Source organism: Nicotiana attenuata, unplaced genomic scaffold, assembly GCF_001879085.1.
Source record: "Nicotiana attenuata strain UT unplaced genomic scaffold, NIATTr2, whole genome shotgun sequence".
Lineage (NCBI taxonomy): Eukaryota > Viridiplantae > Streptophyta > Magnoliopsida > Solanales > Solanaceae > Nicotiana > Nicotiana attenuata.
Window position 1 is genome coordinate 68,524 of NW_017672816.1, and position 13,382 is coordinate 81,905.

Below are 13,382 nucleotides of genomic sequence, written 5' to 3' on the forward strand. Positions count from 1 at the left end.
TATTGTTTATTGGTAAGCAGATTGTTGTGTAGAGTCATTCATTGGTGATCGTTGTTTGGTAAGTTTGTTGTATATGATTTTGGTTGATGAAGGAAAATAACTATGACAGAAAGTGGCTGGGGAGTTTAGAGAGAAAAGCTCTCACATCTTTCTTCAAAGGCGTATGGTGTTGACATAAGTAAACATAAGACTATCCATTCTTCCACCCGTCTTCATAATACCAATATGTCACTTGTCAACTACAATATAAAGTAGAGCAAAACTTCAACAAAAGATGGAAATGAGTCATTTTCGTAAAGATCATTCATGCATATGTACATGTATATTCTAAAGCGTAGCTGTGTTTTGTTTATTGGATGGTACATTGTGGCTGAAATATACGGCGGAAAACAAAATTAGACTAGGGGACGAACTAAACATTATCTGGCCAGAATTTCCTAAAAAAAACTCGCTCAAATTCTTTCTCTTGCATGCGGTTCTCAAACTCTTGTATGTTCTTCATCTTTTTAGAGATTCTCTTTGTCTTATGTATATCAACCGCTTTTTCTTCTCCCCATCTTTTACAATCTTTCGCCCCAAGGAAAGCCCAGAACTTTTAAGGTGCTTTGCTACCTTCTTTGACTTTTCTGCTCCAAATCCTCTCTTATTTTTCTTGATATAAACTGGCACAGGGTCCAATCTGCCCTGTTCAGTAATGCCAAGTCCAGTTCCTTCTCTCTAGCCATGCTTTTTCAACAACTTAAAACCAAGATTGGAGGAATGACTGGAATTGAGGTTAAAGAAGCACACATTGCGGCGTAACTCATAGACCTTCCCAAACCGGCGGATTCATATTCTACTCCTTCTCTACCTAATCTCATATTTTTGAATTCACTTTCCTATTTCTCGCTCCTACGAGCAGAAGCCGGAATTAAAAAAAATATAGAATCCAAAAATTCCTTCTAAACAACAACAGGTGGAAGAAATCTGAGTCACTACCCCGAATAACAATTTAGGTACAAGTAAAAGCTCAATTAAGGTTATATAGAAGAAATTTATCAAACTAGAGAGAACATGGTAGGAGGCTTTTTTAGAACTTAGAAATTCTTGAATGTCTATACAAGAAAATAAGTAATAATACCCCTATTTATAATACTACGGACCAAATTTGACTAGATTAACAAAACCTATTCCAATATGAACTTGGTATTGAGTATACGTTTTTCTTCCTTTTAAGTTATGACGGAAAATCCTGTATTTTTTACAGTCTCATGATTAAGTCAAAATACTAGTAAATTTTAAATTATTGAATATTGTGGAAAATAATGCGTTTAAAAGAAGCCAGAATAAATTAGAGATTTTGTATGTCTTTTCAACTAATTTGAAGTTGAGGTGCAATTTTTACTGCTGTAATTTAGGACAATTGACGAGGTATTTTATGTGAAAGGACAAAACGACGGTAATAAAATACTACTACTACAAGTAAAATACAGATACAGTGGGCGGCGGATGCTATATCAATGAGTCAGAATACACGAGCTACTTCTACCACAACAACATTTGTCAGAGTTTTTCGTGCTAATTCTAAGCCAATGTTGTAACGTGGGCAGTAAGTCAAAAAGCACTGGATTTGTGGATTTGGTTCTTGGAATATTAAGACTTTAACCGCTGTTTAACTCTCCGCCCATTGTTCTTTCAATAAAGTTAATCACAATTCCAGAATGCGGAGATTCGTAGCTGAAAAAGCCAAAAATCTCATCACTAAAACCAGGACCACCTATTCTTCTCCTTGTACTACTACTTACGTGTTACAACGCCACACTTCTTCCCCATTACCCTCACCTTCTCAATCAGCTTCTGTTCTTCGTTTTTTGTCCACTCTTCACCCCTCCGCTTCTGATTCAATGGCTTCCGATTATTCATCTACTCCGGTTACTCTTAACAACGTTAATCCAAAGGTATTTCAGCTGCTGTTATACTTTTGAATTTTGTTTTTTCTGTTTTTGCCCTTTTTGACTTGCGGGTTTTTTGTTCGACCCAATTTAGTGATTTTCAATTGTTTCCTAGTAATTGATTTCCTTACAAATAGAATTAATTAGTTTTCAGGGTAAAATAGTGGTTCCGTCGTGTACCCTTTTTTGCTTTTCACTAATGCTATATGTTCCAATATGGGTTCTTGGTCATAATTCCTCTATTTTGGTCCAACTACCAATTCAGTGTTTTATTTGGCTGTTTTTTTTGGTTATTATCACTAGTTCTAGACCACTTTAATTTTCCTGGTAGCAACTGTCACAGAATTTCTACTACTGGGGTGAGTGTGACGTTTTTTTTACTATCTTTCCAAAAGTAGGTTCTTTTTTATGTATTTGCCCTCTCTGATATAGGATTTTACTGTTGTTTCTAGAGTCAACTTACTTGATGTAGTTTAACTTATTGTTGGTTTCAGGTTTTGAAATGTGAGTATGCTGTCCGTGGAGAAATTGTCAACCTTGCTCAGGTAGTTTCGGAACTCCATTTTGTACACTAGCTGGAATTATCTATCTGAATTTCAGAATCTTGTTAGTTGCACTTGCACCATTATTTTTATGGGCATGCTTAATCTTACAAATCCAAATAAAAGTATGTTTCCCTTTGTGATGCATCGTCATGCAGAAATTACAGCAAGACCTCAAGGATAATCCAGGCTCTCATCCCTTTGATGAGGTACCAACTCTTGTTATAATATTGCAGATTTTAACGAATTTTTCTTCTGTCCCTTGTAACAAAGCGTAATATAGGTGGCCTGGAGTGTTATTGTTGTCTTGATCTTTTCTTACATTCCTCTAATTCATGCAGATCTTATACTGCAATATTGGAAATCCTCAATCCTTGGCTCAGCAGCCTATTACTTTCTTTAGGGAGGTGGGTATAAATTGTTTGATTCTAGATTATGTTTGTTTTCTGTCTCATCGAGCAACGTCTTCCTTTATTAGGTCCTTGCATTATGTGACCATCCAGTTATTTTGGACAAAAGTGAAACACAAGGCCTGTTCAGGTATGAAGTTTGTCTATCAACCTCGCTGCACCTTGTAGCTCAATGAAACAATTCATGTACCTTAGTTTCTGTTGATTTCTGAAGAAGTGGAATTGACATGACTAATTTCCATAAAACCAATGAATTCCCCTGTACGTTTCAAACATGGTACAGTTAAATCTCCTGCTACTGATGGAAGCCTTCGTCCTTGATATTGAATGGTAAACAATTTGCATAAAATATTAATGATTGTATTCTTTTTAATTTTTTGAAGTCAAATGACCAACTTATAAAACCAAGTGATGTTATTGTATATGATGCAAGTTATCAAAAGTGAACTATGAGGGTGAAGTGAGCCGTCAATATATGATAAAATGTTTGTGGCATTTTTACGAAGTTCTCATTTATTTTCTTTTCGAAAAATCAACTACCTTTTTTTAGTATCACACGAGGATAATAGAGTTTTTATAAAAGAGATATAACGCAAAATCTATTTTTGCCTCCCAAAGTCCTGATCAATTATTTAGCTTGCTAATAAGGTTGGTGATAATGTTGCAATCGTCTCTCCATATCAGTTTGCTTTTAATGTTGCATTCCTTCTTCACACAAATTGGAAGTTCCTCCTTGTCCATTATCCATAGAATGCCCCGGGCACACCAAAAAAGTGCAAGTCCCCAAGGCTCAAAGGGAGCATGCAACTCGGGACATTAGGCATAGCCCGGAGTGCTATAGTGTTGGTTTATGATCATAAATCCCTTGCCGTCAGATCACATGTACTTGAGTTTTGTGTCATCTTGGCATATCAAGTAATGTTCTTGAGGCCTGACGAAAGTGAAATGTATGGCTTTTAAGCTAATAGATCAATCTGACGTGTAAGGTTGTGATGATTGAGAAGCTCTAAGTTGATAACTTAAAATTTCTGATGGTCAACATATTTAGATAATTGATCTGTTTTATTTGTGCCTAGTGCCTATGGGTATTGTTTCAGTTTTAGCTTCAAAATGTAGGCACATTTTGTGGTTTTTCTAAAGTAAAAATTCAATTGGCTATAATCAAACTCTTAGTTTTTCCGTATTCTATGAAATCTGTGCAATGCAGTGTCATTAAATTATAGCCAATCACTTTTTGTTTTCAAAACGTTTGTATATTTCAATTGATAGGTTCTTTTTTTTTTGAGCATTTCCTTTCCCTTAATAGTAGTATGGTGTTGATTATGACTTGCACCCAAATAGAAGCAAAAACCTTTTGCATGGACATTTGTTTGAAACATCGGTTACCAATAAAGGAATATGGTGAAGAATTTGAATCAACTTCAGCCATGTTCTACAGGATTTTTCTAAATAGCATTGTCCCTATGATGGGGAAAGGAGATTTCTGAACTACGTCTCATAGAACCAGTCGATAACTGCAAGAAATTGTTATGTGATGTCTTTCATTCTCTCTTTGTTTTGTAGTGCGGATTCAATTGAACGAGCTTTCCAGATCCTCGATCAAATTCCTGGCAGAGCTACAGGTGCATACAGCCACAGTCAGGTGACTATATCTTCTATTGTATTGTCTTAGATTTGCAGCCAGTATAACCATAGAACTTACTCTTGTGCTTGCTAAATCTAGGGCGTCAAAGGCTTACGTGATACAATCGCATCTGGCATTGAAGCTCGTGATGGCTTCCCTGCTGATCCAAATGATATTTTCTTGACTGATGGTGCAAGCCCAGCGGTAAATTATTTTGATCTCAAATAGTTATTCGTACAGCTTTGAGAGAAGTAACTAAAAGAATAGCAAGATGTTGATAATGTTGGTTCTTCATCTTCTATTCAGGTTCACATGATGATGCAGTTGCTCATTGGGTCAGAGAATGATGGAATTCTTTGCCCTATCCCCCAATATCCACTTTATTCCGCTTCAATTGCCCTCCATGGTGGCACTCTCGTACGTGCATTTGCTTCAGTTTAAAGTTGATCAGTGCTAGTTGTATAGTTGGCTTTGAATGCAACTATTAGATCTCTTATAAAAAAATTAATTAATGGGCTAGGTAACCTACTTACTTCTGGAAGAGATTATTGTAAACTATTAATGCGAACTGACCTGATTGACTTACTCTTCAGTTGAAGGTAATCCATGCAGGAGCCTCTTATTGTATGCTTTGATCTGGTGTTATAGGTTCCCTATTATCTTGATGAAGAAACAGGATGGGGACTGGAGATCTCAGAGCTTGAGAATCAGCTAAAAAATGCAAAATCCAAGGGTATTAATGTTAGGGCTTTGGTTGTGATCAATCCAGGCAACCCAACTGGGCAGGTAATGGTTTATCATATTTTGGATCTCATCGTTGATTTACGTCATTTAACGAAAACCTTCTCTGGTGGAAAATACTGGTCTTCCCTTTCCAATAATTTTTTAGAATGATTACAGATAGCATGAATAGTTTTCTGTGTATACCTTAGGTTCTTGCTGAGGCCAACCAACGAGATATTGTGGAATTCTGCAAGAAAGAAGGCCTTGTTCTTCTGGCGGATGAAGTGAGTTTATTCCCCTCTGGATTCTTCTTTGCTTGATTATGACAAATTCTTTTGCTTCCATGGGAAATTACCAGTGATTCTGCACTTGTTTGAGAGTTCACAATTTTATTTTATTTTCATTCACGAGTGTTGTGAAATTAATTCTAAATTGTAAGTCCTCTCATATCTTATCGTACTCATGCAGGTGTATCAGGAAAATGTTTATGTGCCTGAGAAGCAGTTCCACTCATTTAAGAAAATTGCGCGCTCTATGGGATTTGGAGAAAAGGACCTCTCTTTAGTTTCTTTTCAGTCTGTGTCAAAAGGTAGATATTACTGCCTCCATCCATCCTCTCTTGTTGGTCGTCTTTCTCTTTCGTTTGTCTGCATGTTATGAAGTTGCGGGGGAGAAGGATTAAAGGGGCGGGTTTTCATTTTCACAAATGCATCTGATTTTTGTGTCTTTTAACCCTTGGCTGTTGCTAACTTTCCTTCTGGCTTTAGGATTTTATGGGGAGTGTGGAAAGCGAGGAGGTTACATGGAGGTCACTGGATTTAGCCCTGAGATAAGGGAACAGATATACAAAGTGGCATCTGTCAATCTGTGTTCCAACATTTCTGGTCAGATTCTTGCAAGCCTCGTCATGAGCCCCCCAAAGGTTGGTAATGCTGTTTGTGTAATATATGGCATTGCATTCCCCAATAGGAGTAAAGTTGATGTTGAGACGACCCCAGATAGCTTGGGATTGAGGTGCAGCTGTTAATAGGAGTGGGGTTGCCACCCTCATTAGTCGAATATTTTGGTAGTGGTAGTTATAGAATCCATAACCAGAACGAGTACCTCAATGGTTTATTTTATCTACTATGTGTATCATACTCTTTAATGTGGTGTGAGCTACATTAGATGTCACTACAGTGATATGCACTCAGCTCTGACTATAAACTTAGAAGCTTGTTGTGAGGTTCCTTGTATCTGTGTTATAGATGCTTGACTAACAGGACTGCTCTATTGATTTCTGCAGGTGGGTGATGAATCATACGAGTCTTTTAGTGCTGAGAAAGAAGCTATACTCTCATCCTTGGCAAGGCGTGCAAAGGTCAGTAGCATCAGCACATACAACTAGTGGTGACTAAATAATAAACTAGTTTGTTTTGGTGAAGTAGTGGGAGTTGTTTTTGTATCATGAACTGAACCTTGCATCTGCAAAAATAAGAGCTGGTTAAAGTAGGTAGCAGAAATGATGGCTGAAATTTTCTCAAAAAAAAGTTGACCCAAAATAATTTCCTCTAGAGTTTCATCTCAGCTTTTCAAAAACGGAAAAGGGTCAGATGTGTCCCTGTACTATCAAAAATTAGTTATTAGTACCCTCCATTATACTATCCTTCACTATCTTCCCCTACCGTTACCCATTTTAATATTTCTACCCCCACATCTAACGGACTCTTTCTTTAAGACACGTGGCACGATCTTAAACAATCTAACTATCTACCCTTTTACCCTACCCGTTCAGCCCCGACCCGATATCCAAACCCACCCCAAAAGAACCTGAAATTTAATCCATACATATGGTTATTCTCCATTGTTTATACGGAGGAAACTGTTTCAGCCCATCTAAGGCTGCTGGATTCAAAAAAAAAGAAAATGAAATCAGATAATTCTTTAACTTCGGTATTTGGGGAAATCCGTAGTAGAAATTTCAAGTTTGAGTTTTAAGAGTTGGTTGTGTTTCAAATTGGGAGCTGAAAACTTAAACTCAAATTGTGGCTCATTGTTTGGACGATTTGGTATTCGAACATTTGAATAACTTTCAAGTTCTTTGTGATGATAGTAGTTTGAGTTTGTGCGAAAATTTTAGATCCACTATTGACGAACAAACTTTGAATTTTAGAAGTGGGTTTGATGTTTAAACTCGAAAAAGACGAACTGGGTATTTTAATTTCGTTGATGTTTGTTCGAATTGGTTCTTTCTATTGTAATTAGTATTGTTTATCAAGCTTCAGTTGTTAGTACACTGTTGAAATTTGGATTGAAGAAGAAGAATCTCATTGCTAAAATTTCGAGAGCTATTGGTTCACAAAATTTAAAAAACAGAAATGCCATTGTTGAACCTTGAAGTTTGGGATTGAACTAGATTGGAAGGTTATTTGGGACAAATTTGAAATAGATTTGGTCGACATTTGAGAGCGGAAAATACAGCAATTGTTTGTCTTCAAGAACTTTGCATAATTCTGAAAATTGCTGCGATTTTACAATTGCAGTTTAATGTGTTCTAACTTCATGTCTTTGTTTACTCATGGCTAGATTAGCTTAGCATTAATACATATTAACTATAATCTAGTTTTTGCTTTCTTAAATTGTCTGTGCTAATTTTGATGGCACTAGATTAGCTTAGGCCGGTGAAAAATATTTGTTTTAAAGGAGAGAGAATTTTGTAAAAGAAAGACCTAATGCAAAGAAGTAGTTCACTGGTAATGTAAATGGGTCTGGAGTTACGGGTACGGATACTAGTTTGAAATGGAAAATGGGTCTGGATACTTAAAAAACTACCACATGTACGCAGGGCACGACTCCGTCAAATGTGGGGGCAGAAATATTAAAATGGGTAACGGTAGGGGTAGATATTGAATGATAGTATAATGGGGGGTACTAATAACTATTTTTCGATAGTACAGGCACATATCTAGCCCTTTTCCGTTTCAAAAATGGTATATCTAAATTTTTTGCTTCCTTATGGCGAATTTTATCTGTCCAATTGTACGTTTTCTATTTTTCTCCTCTGTTTGGCAAGTTTTTTTGACTAATTTGTCAACAGACACTAGAAGATGCATTCAACAGTTTGGAGGGTGTAACATGCAATAAAGCAGAGGGCGCAATGTATCTATTTCCACGTATTAACTTACCAGCTAAAGCAATAAAAGCAGCAGAAGAAGCTAAAACTGCACCAGATGCCTTTTATGCTCGACGCCTCCTCAATGCCACTGGAATTGTTGTTGTCCCTGGGTCTGGATTTGGCCAGGTGATTGTTATATTTTACCACCTGCTTCATGCTATTCCTAGTATTATTATGGTTGGTAACTGTCACCACTAATTTCCAAAAAACTTTCACCTGGATGATTAAACGTCAACAGACAAAACTTAAGAAACATTTCCTAAACAGTTTGAATATCTTTACCTTCAGAAGGGAACCAATAATCTTTATCTTCAGAAGGGTTTAATGAAAAATGAATTGCGAAAACAAATTGGGTGAACAATTTTGGAGGATTGTTTCTATAGGAAAAAACCAACTGTTTTTGCAATCAAGGTTTGTCTGATTCGAGAAACGTTCCTTCTGTCAAGATGCTGATTAGTTTGCATACCTGGTAGACGTTAAAATTTCATTCTATTGTAATTTTAGATGCTAGAAGCTGACATAGGAACGAAAAGAATGCAGTACTGAAAAAGAATCAGCTTACTAATAGAAGAAACTAATAAGAAAAGAAATACTTTCCTATAGAGAAGAAACTGTTTATTGTTTGAAAACTAAGAGGTATTTGTTGCACTACTGTTTATTGAGAACTGGTGGTATTGACTAAATCTGTTGTATTTGCTCGTCGCTTCTGTGCAGCGTCCTGGAACGTGGCATTTTAGGTGCACAATATTACCGCAGGAAGAGAAGCTACCAGCTATTGTATCTCGTCTTACAGATTTCCATAAGCAGTTCATGGATGAATTCCGCGGCTAAGGAATCATAGGAGTACATTCTATTGCAGCCCCTGATTATAGAGAAATTTTGAATAAGCACATCTTTGTATGTTCTATTTCCATCCTCACCAGAAACAGTTGTACTTGAGTAGTGAAAACTGATAGGATTGTTTGGCACTACAAATTGGGGGGTTGTTTACCCTTGTTTTATTTGTATTTGACCTAACATTGATCTTCTCTCCTTCTAGATGATCATCAATGTGAAGATTGCTTTGTATGCCAAACAGGTCAAGCTTTAGCCAAAGTTAATATGGTAAATCAAAATTTAAACGTATTGGTCGTTGTACAATCAAAGCTTATAACGCAGGCAATCTTGGTCACTTTCACTTGGTATACTCGAGTTAAGCAAGTCCAGTTTTGTGGGTAAGTTATACAACAACAACAACAACCTAGTAAAATCCCACCAGTGGGGTCTGAGGAGGGTAGAGTATATACAGACCTTACCCCTACCCTAGAGGGGGTAGAGAGGCTGTTTCCTGGAGACCCTCAGCTCAGATACAGTAGATCTGTGACAACAAAACGCAAAAAATAATCAGCAACGTGAGAGACAACAAATAAATGGAAAAACAGTAACACAAGTATTATGCAAAGGTGTGAAACACAACATAAATCGCTAGCAGTGCTAGACAAAACACTATCATACTCGGCGGTACAAAGAGGGAAACTGGGACAAAGAGGAAAACTGCTCGACTACCCTTTTAACCTACAACCCTAATGCTCGACCTCCACACCTTCCTATCAAGAGCCATGTACTCGGAAATCCGGAGCCGCGCCATGTCCTGTACGAGAAGAGGTAGAAGGCGCCATGTCATGTCTGATCACCTCGCCCCAATACATCTTGGGCCGCCTTCTACCTCTTCTCGTACCTGTCAAAGCCAACTGCTCACACCTCCTAACCAGGGCATCTAGGCTTCTCCTCTTCACGTGTCCGAACCACCTAAGACGCGCTTCCCGCATCTTGTCGTCCACCGGAGCCACGCCCACCTTCTCCCGAATATCTTCATTCCTAATCTTATCCAGCCTAGTGTGCCCACACATCCATCTCAACATCCTCATTTCTGCTACTTTCATCTTCTGGATTTGTGGGTAAGTTATATTTCCTGCAAATGAAAGTAATTGATCAAAGAAAAATATTCGTTTTAACCTCTTTTTTTAATTAACTCATCAAGTTTCTGATGATAGCTTGCATATGCAGCAGAATTTTATTCTTAAGTGCAGTCTGTTTAGAAAAGAATCGGTCACCAATTGAAAGCATGTTGGCAACACAATTTCTTTTATTTCCTGCTTGGACATTTTACTATATCTTGTACAAAATCTTTATTGATATGTTCTACAAGTAAATCCTAGATGTGTGTATACGGTCAAAATCGGGCTTGCCTAATTTTGTACGATTAACCGAAGTCGAGACAGAAGATCAAGGCTCGGCCTCATTTATATCTGAGCATGGTACGGAGACAGATTGGTAAGCTCGTGGATCAACGGCCGATGAAGATCGAAGCCGGCCGTGACCGAGACCAAAACTAGAAAGAGATCAAACAAGATCGAAGAAGGCCTGTTGCGTCGAATAACAGAAAGCCGAGATATTCGTGATTAGACGAGGATCGTGGCAAAAATCTTGGCACGTATCGACTTAGGATCGGATATTTAGCCCATCGTGGGATTTACTTCTGTAATTAGAATTGTACCTAAATAGGATTCCTCTACTATATAAAGAGGGTTTTAAAACACATATTATTTTATGTGATCGAGGGTGACATGAGGTACAACGCACTGCTCATAAGGCCTTCGATCCATAACAGGAGGGCAATGCCCTCGACACTTCATCAAGTCCTGAAGTTCCCAACATCGGAAGGAGTCAAAACGGTGTACAACGAACAACTCGTCGCCAAAGAAATGTTTGCGATCGACGAAGTGATACCGATATCGGCGCTTTCATCAACAAAGGTATCGGAGTCAAAGGGAAAGCATGAAGTTAAATAGCAACCACAATCACAAGCTTCGGCCCGATCGGAGGAGTAGGAAAATTTCGAGGATGATGATTATATGATACCTCGAACCTTCATAATCCCCGATGATTCTGACACAACGAAGTCAACGGTCGAAGAGCTGGAACAAATCATATTGATCGAACATCTGCCCGATCGAAAGGTATACCTAGGCACGAGGTTAACTCCCGAGCTCAGGAAAAAACATATTCAATTCCTTTTAGATAACATAGATTGTTTTGCTTGGTTCCATCTCCATATGACAGGGATCCTACCAGAGATCACCACCCATCGACTAAGCTTGGACCCGAAGTTCCGTCCAGTAAAGCAAAAGAGAAGACCCCAGTCCGAGGTTAAGGATACATTCATCAAGGACGAGGTAATCAAACTTCTCAAAATAGGGTCCATTCGAAAAGTAAAATATCCCGAATGGTTAGCAAACGTAGTGGTAGTCCCTAAGAAGGGAAATAAACTTAGAATATGCAAAGACTATAAGGACTTGAACAAGGCCTGCCCTAAGGATTCTTTTCCTTTGCCGAATATCGATCGCACGATCTGTATTGGTCTAAATTTGGCGACCTGGTAACAGCAGATAAACAAGATCGAGGACAAGGTCGACCACGTCGTAATAGTGGGAGGCCGTTCTCAGGAAGGTTATTGTCGGGGACGAGTAGCTGGAATAAAGAGATAACGGCAGGATAGATTTAGAAATGGGCATAAGGAATATTCCTTTGAATATTCCTTATTTTGTACTTTTTAGGGTTTCTTGGAAATACCCCTTATAAATAGGAAGAGGAAGAGAACAAAAAGGGGATCTTCATTTTTATGATAAAGACACATTGTAAAAGGTTGACTTGAGAGAATATACAAAAGTTGTCTTGTTCACTGATTATCTTATTCAAGCACATGTTATTTAATCTTTGTTCACAAAAGTTGTCTTGTTTACTCGCTGACTTCGTCGCCGATTTCAGTGCCAATATAATGACTGAGGTCGAACAAGAAACTTCTCGCACCTCATCCAGTCTGTCCGACCTATGGGTCCTATACACTGATGGCATATCCAACGCGTCAGGATCTGGACTGGGACTCGTACTCGAGGTCCCAACAGGAAAAGTCATCCGCCAATATATACGGTGTCCTGATATGACTAACAATGAGGCCGAGTATGTGGGCGTAATTGCTGGATTAAAGCTAGCTCTCAAATACGGAGCGCGACGAGTCGTCCTAAGATGCGACTCGCAACTCGTTGTTAACCAAGTCACAAGGACTTTCCAAATCAAAGAGCAGAGGCTACAAAAGTACCAGGAAGAAATTCATAAACTGCTACTAGATTCGACGAATGTGACTCGACCAGATAACTCGAGCACAAAACATCGAGGCAGACGGTCTCGCCAAGTTAGCAGCGGCCAACAAAAAAACCACGAAGGAAAATGTGGTCACCCTCCTCCACTCATCAATAGACCAACTTGAGGTACACTCTGTAAACTTGACTTGGGATTGGCGCAACCGTATTGTAACATATTTGCAGGAAGGAGTACTCCCAGTAGACAAAAAGGAAGCCAAAAAGCTTCGAATGCAGGCGACCGGGTACAACATCATAAATCACAACCTATACAAAAGAACATTTGGGGGCCCCTTAGTGAAATTCCTAGGGCCGAATCAAAGAAGACGCGTGCTCGAGGAAGTACACGAAGGCCACTGCGGTGCCCATACCAGCAATCGGCCCCTCGTTAGATGCCTCATTCGAGCAGGTTATTATTGGCCCACAATGAAGAAGGAAGCCGCCGATTACATCAAGAAGTGCGAACAGTGCCAGAAATATGCTCCTATGATACACCAAGCGGGCGAACACCTCCACTTTGTTACATCGCCATGGCCATTCATCAAATAGGGAATGGACATCGTCGGACCCCTCTCAGCAGGGCGAGGTAATGTACGTATTCTTTTGGTTTTAACTGACTATTTTTCCAAATGGGTAGAAGTAGGTGCGTTCACCCAAATACGCGAACAGGAAGTTATCGCATTCATATGGAGAAACATCATATGCCGCTTCGGCATTCCCAAAGAAATCAGTTGTGACAACGGACCCCAATTCATTGGAAAGAAGACCGTCGAGTTCTTCGAAAAATGGCACATCAAGCGACTACTCTCCACGCCATATC

General features: G+C 38.7%; 1 protein-coding gene across 1 annotated transcript; it reads left to right on the forward strand.

Moving 5' to 3' along the window:
* The first annotated feature begins 1,506 nt into the window (after positions 1–1,506).
* On the forward strand, positions 1,507–9,509 carry LOC109214603 (alanine aminotransferase 2-like). Its single transcript, XM_019378541.1, has 15 exons — positions 1,507–1,937; positions 2,426–2,476; positions 2,632–2,682; positions 2,815–2,880; positions 2,952–3,013; positions 4,447–4,525; positions 4,607–4,711; positions 4,814–4,924; positions 5,156–5,293; positions 5,440–5,514; positions 5,699–5,819; positions 5,998–6,152; positions 6,516–6,590; positions 8,307–8,510; positions 9,099–9,509. The coding sequence occupies exons 1-15, from the start codon at positions 1,701–1,703 to the stop codon at positions 9,213–9,215; spliced, it is 1,647 nt and encodes a 548-aa protein (XP_019234086.1). The 5' UTR covers positions 1,507–1,700; the 3' UTR covers positions 9,216–9,509.
* The last annotated feature ends 3,873 nt before the right edge of the window (positions 9,510–13,382 follow it).

What these genes read in the sequence shown, in the direction of transcription:
- LOC109214603 (XM_019378541.1), top strand. Translation starts at nt 1,701, where the DNA reads ATGCGGAGATTCGTAGCTGAAAAAGCCAAAAATCTCATCACTAAAACC. An exon ending in GCTCTCATCCCTTTGATGAG is followed by an intron (nt 2,683 to 2,814) that starts GTACCAACTCTT and finishes TAATTCATGCAG; the next exon opens with ATCTTATACTGCAATATTGG. An exon ending in CAGGCAACCCAACTGGGCAG is followed by an intron (nt 5,294 to 5,439) that starts GTAATGGTTTAT and finishes TGTATACCTTAG; the next exon opens with GTTCTTGCTGAGGCCAACCA.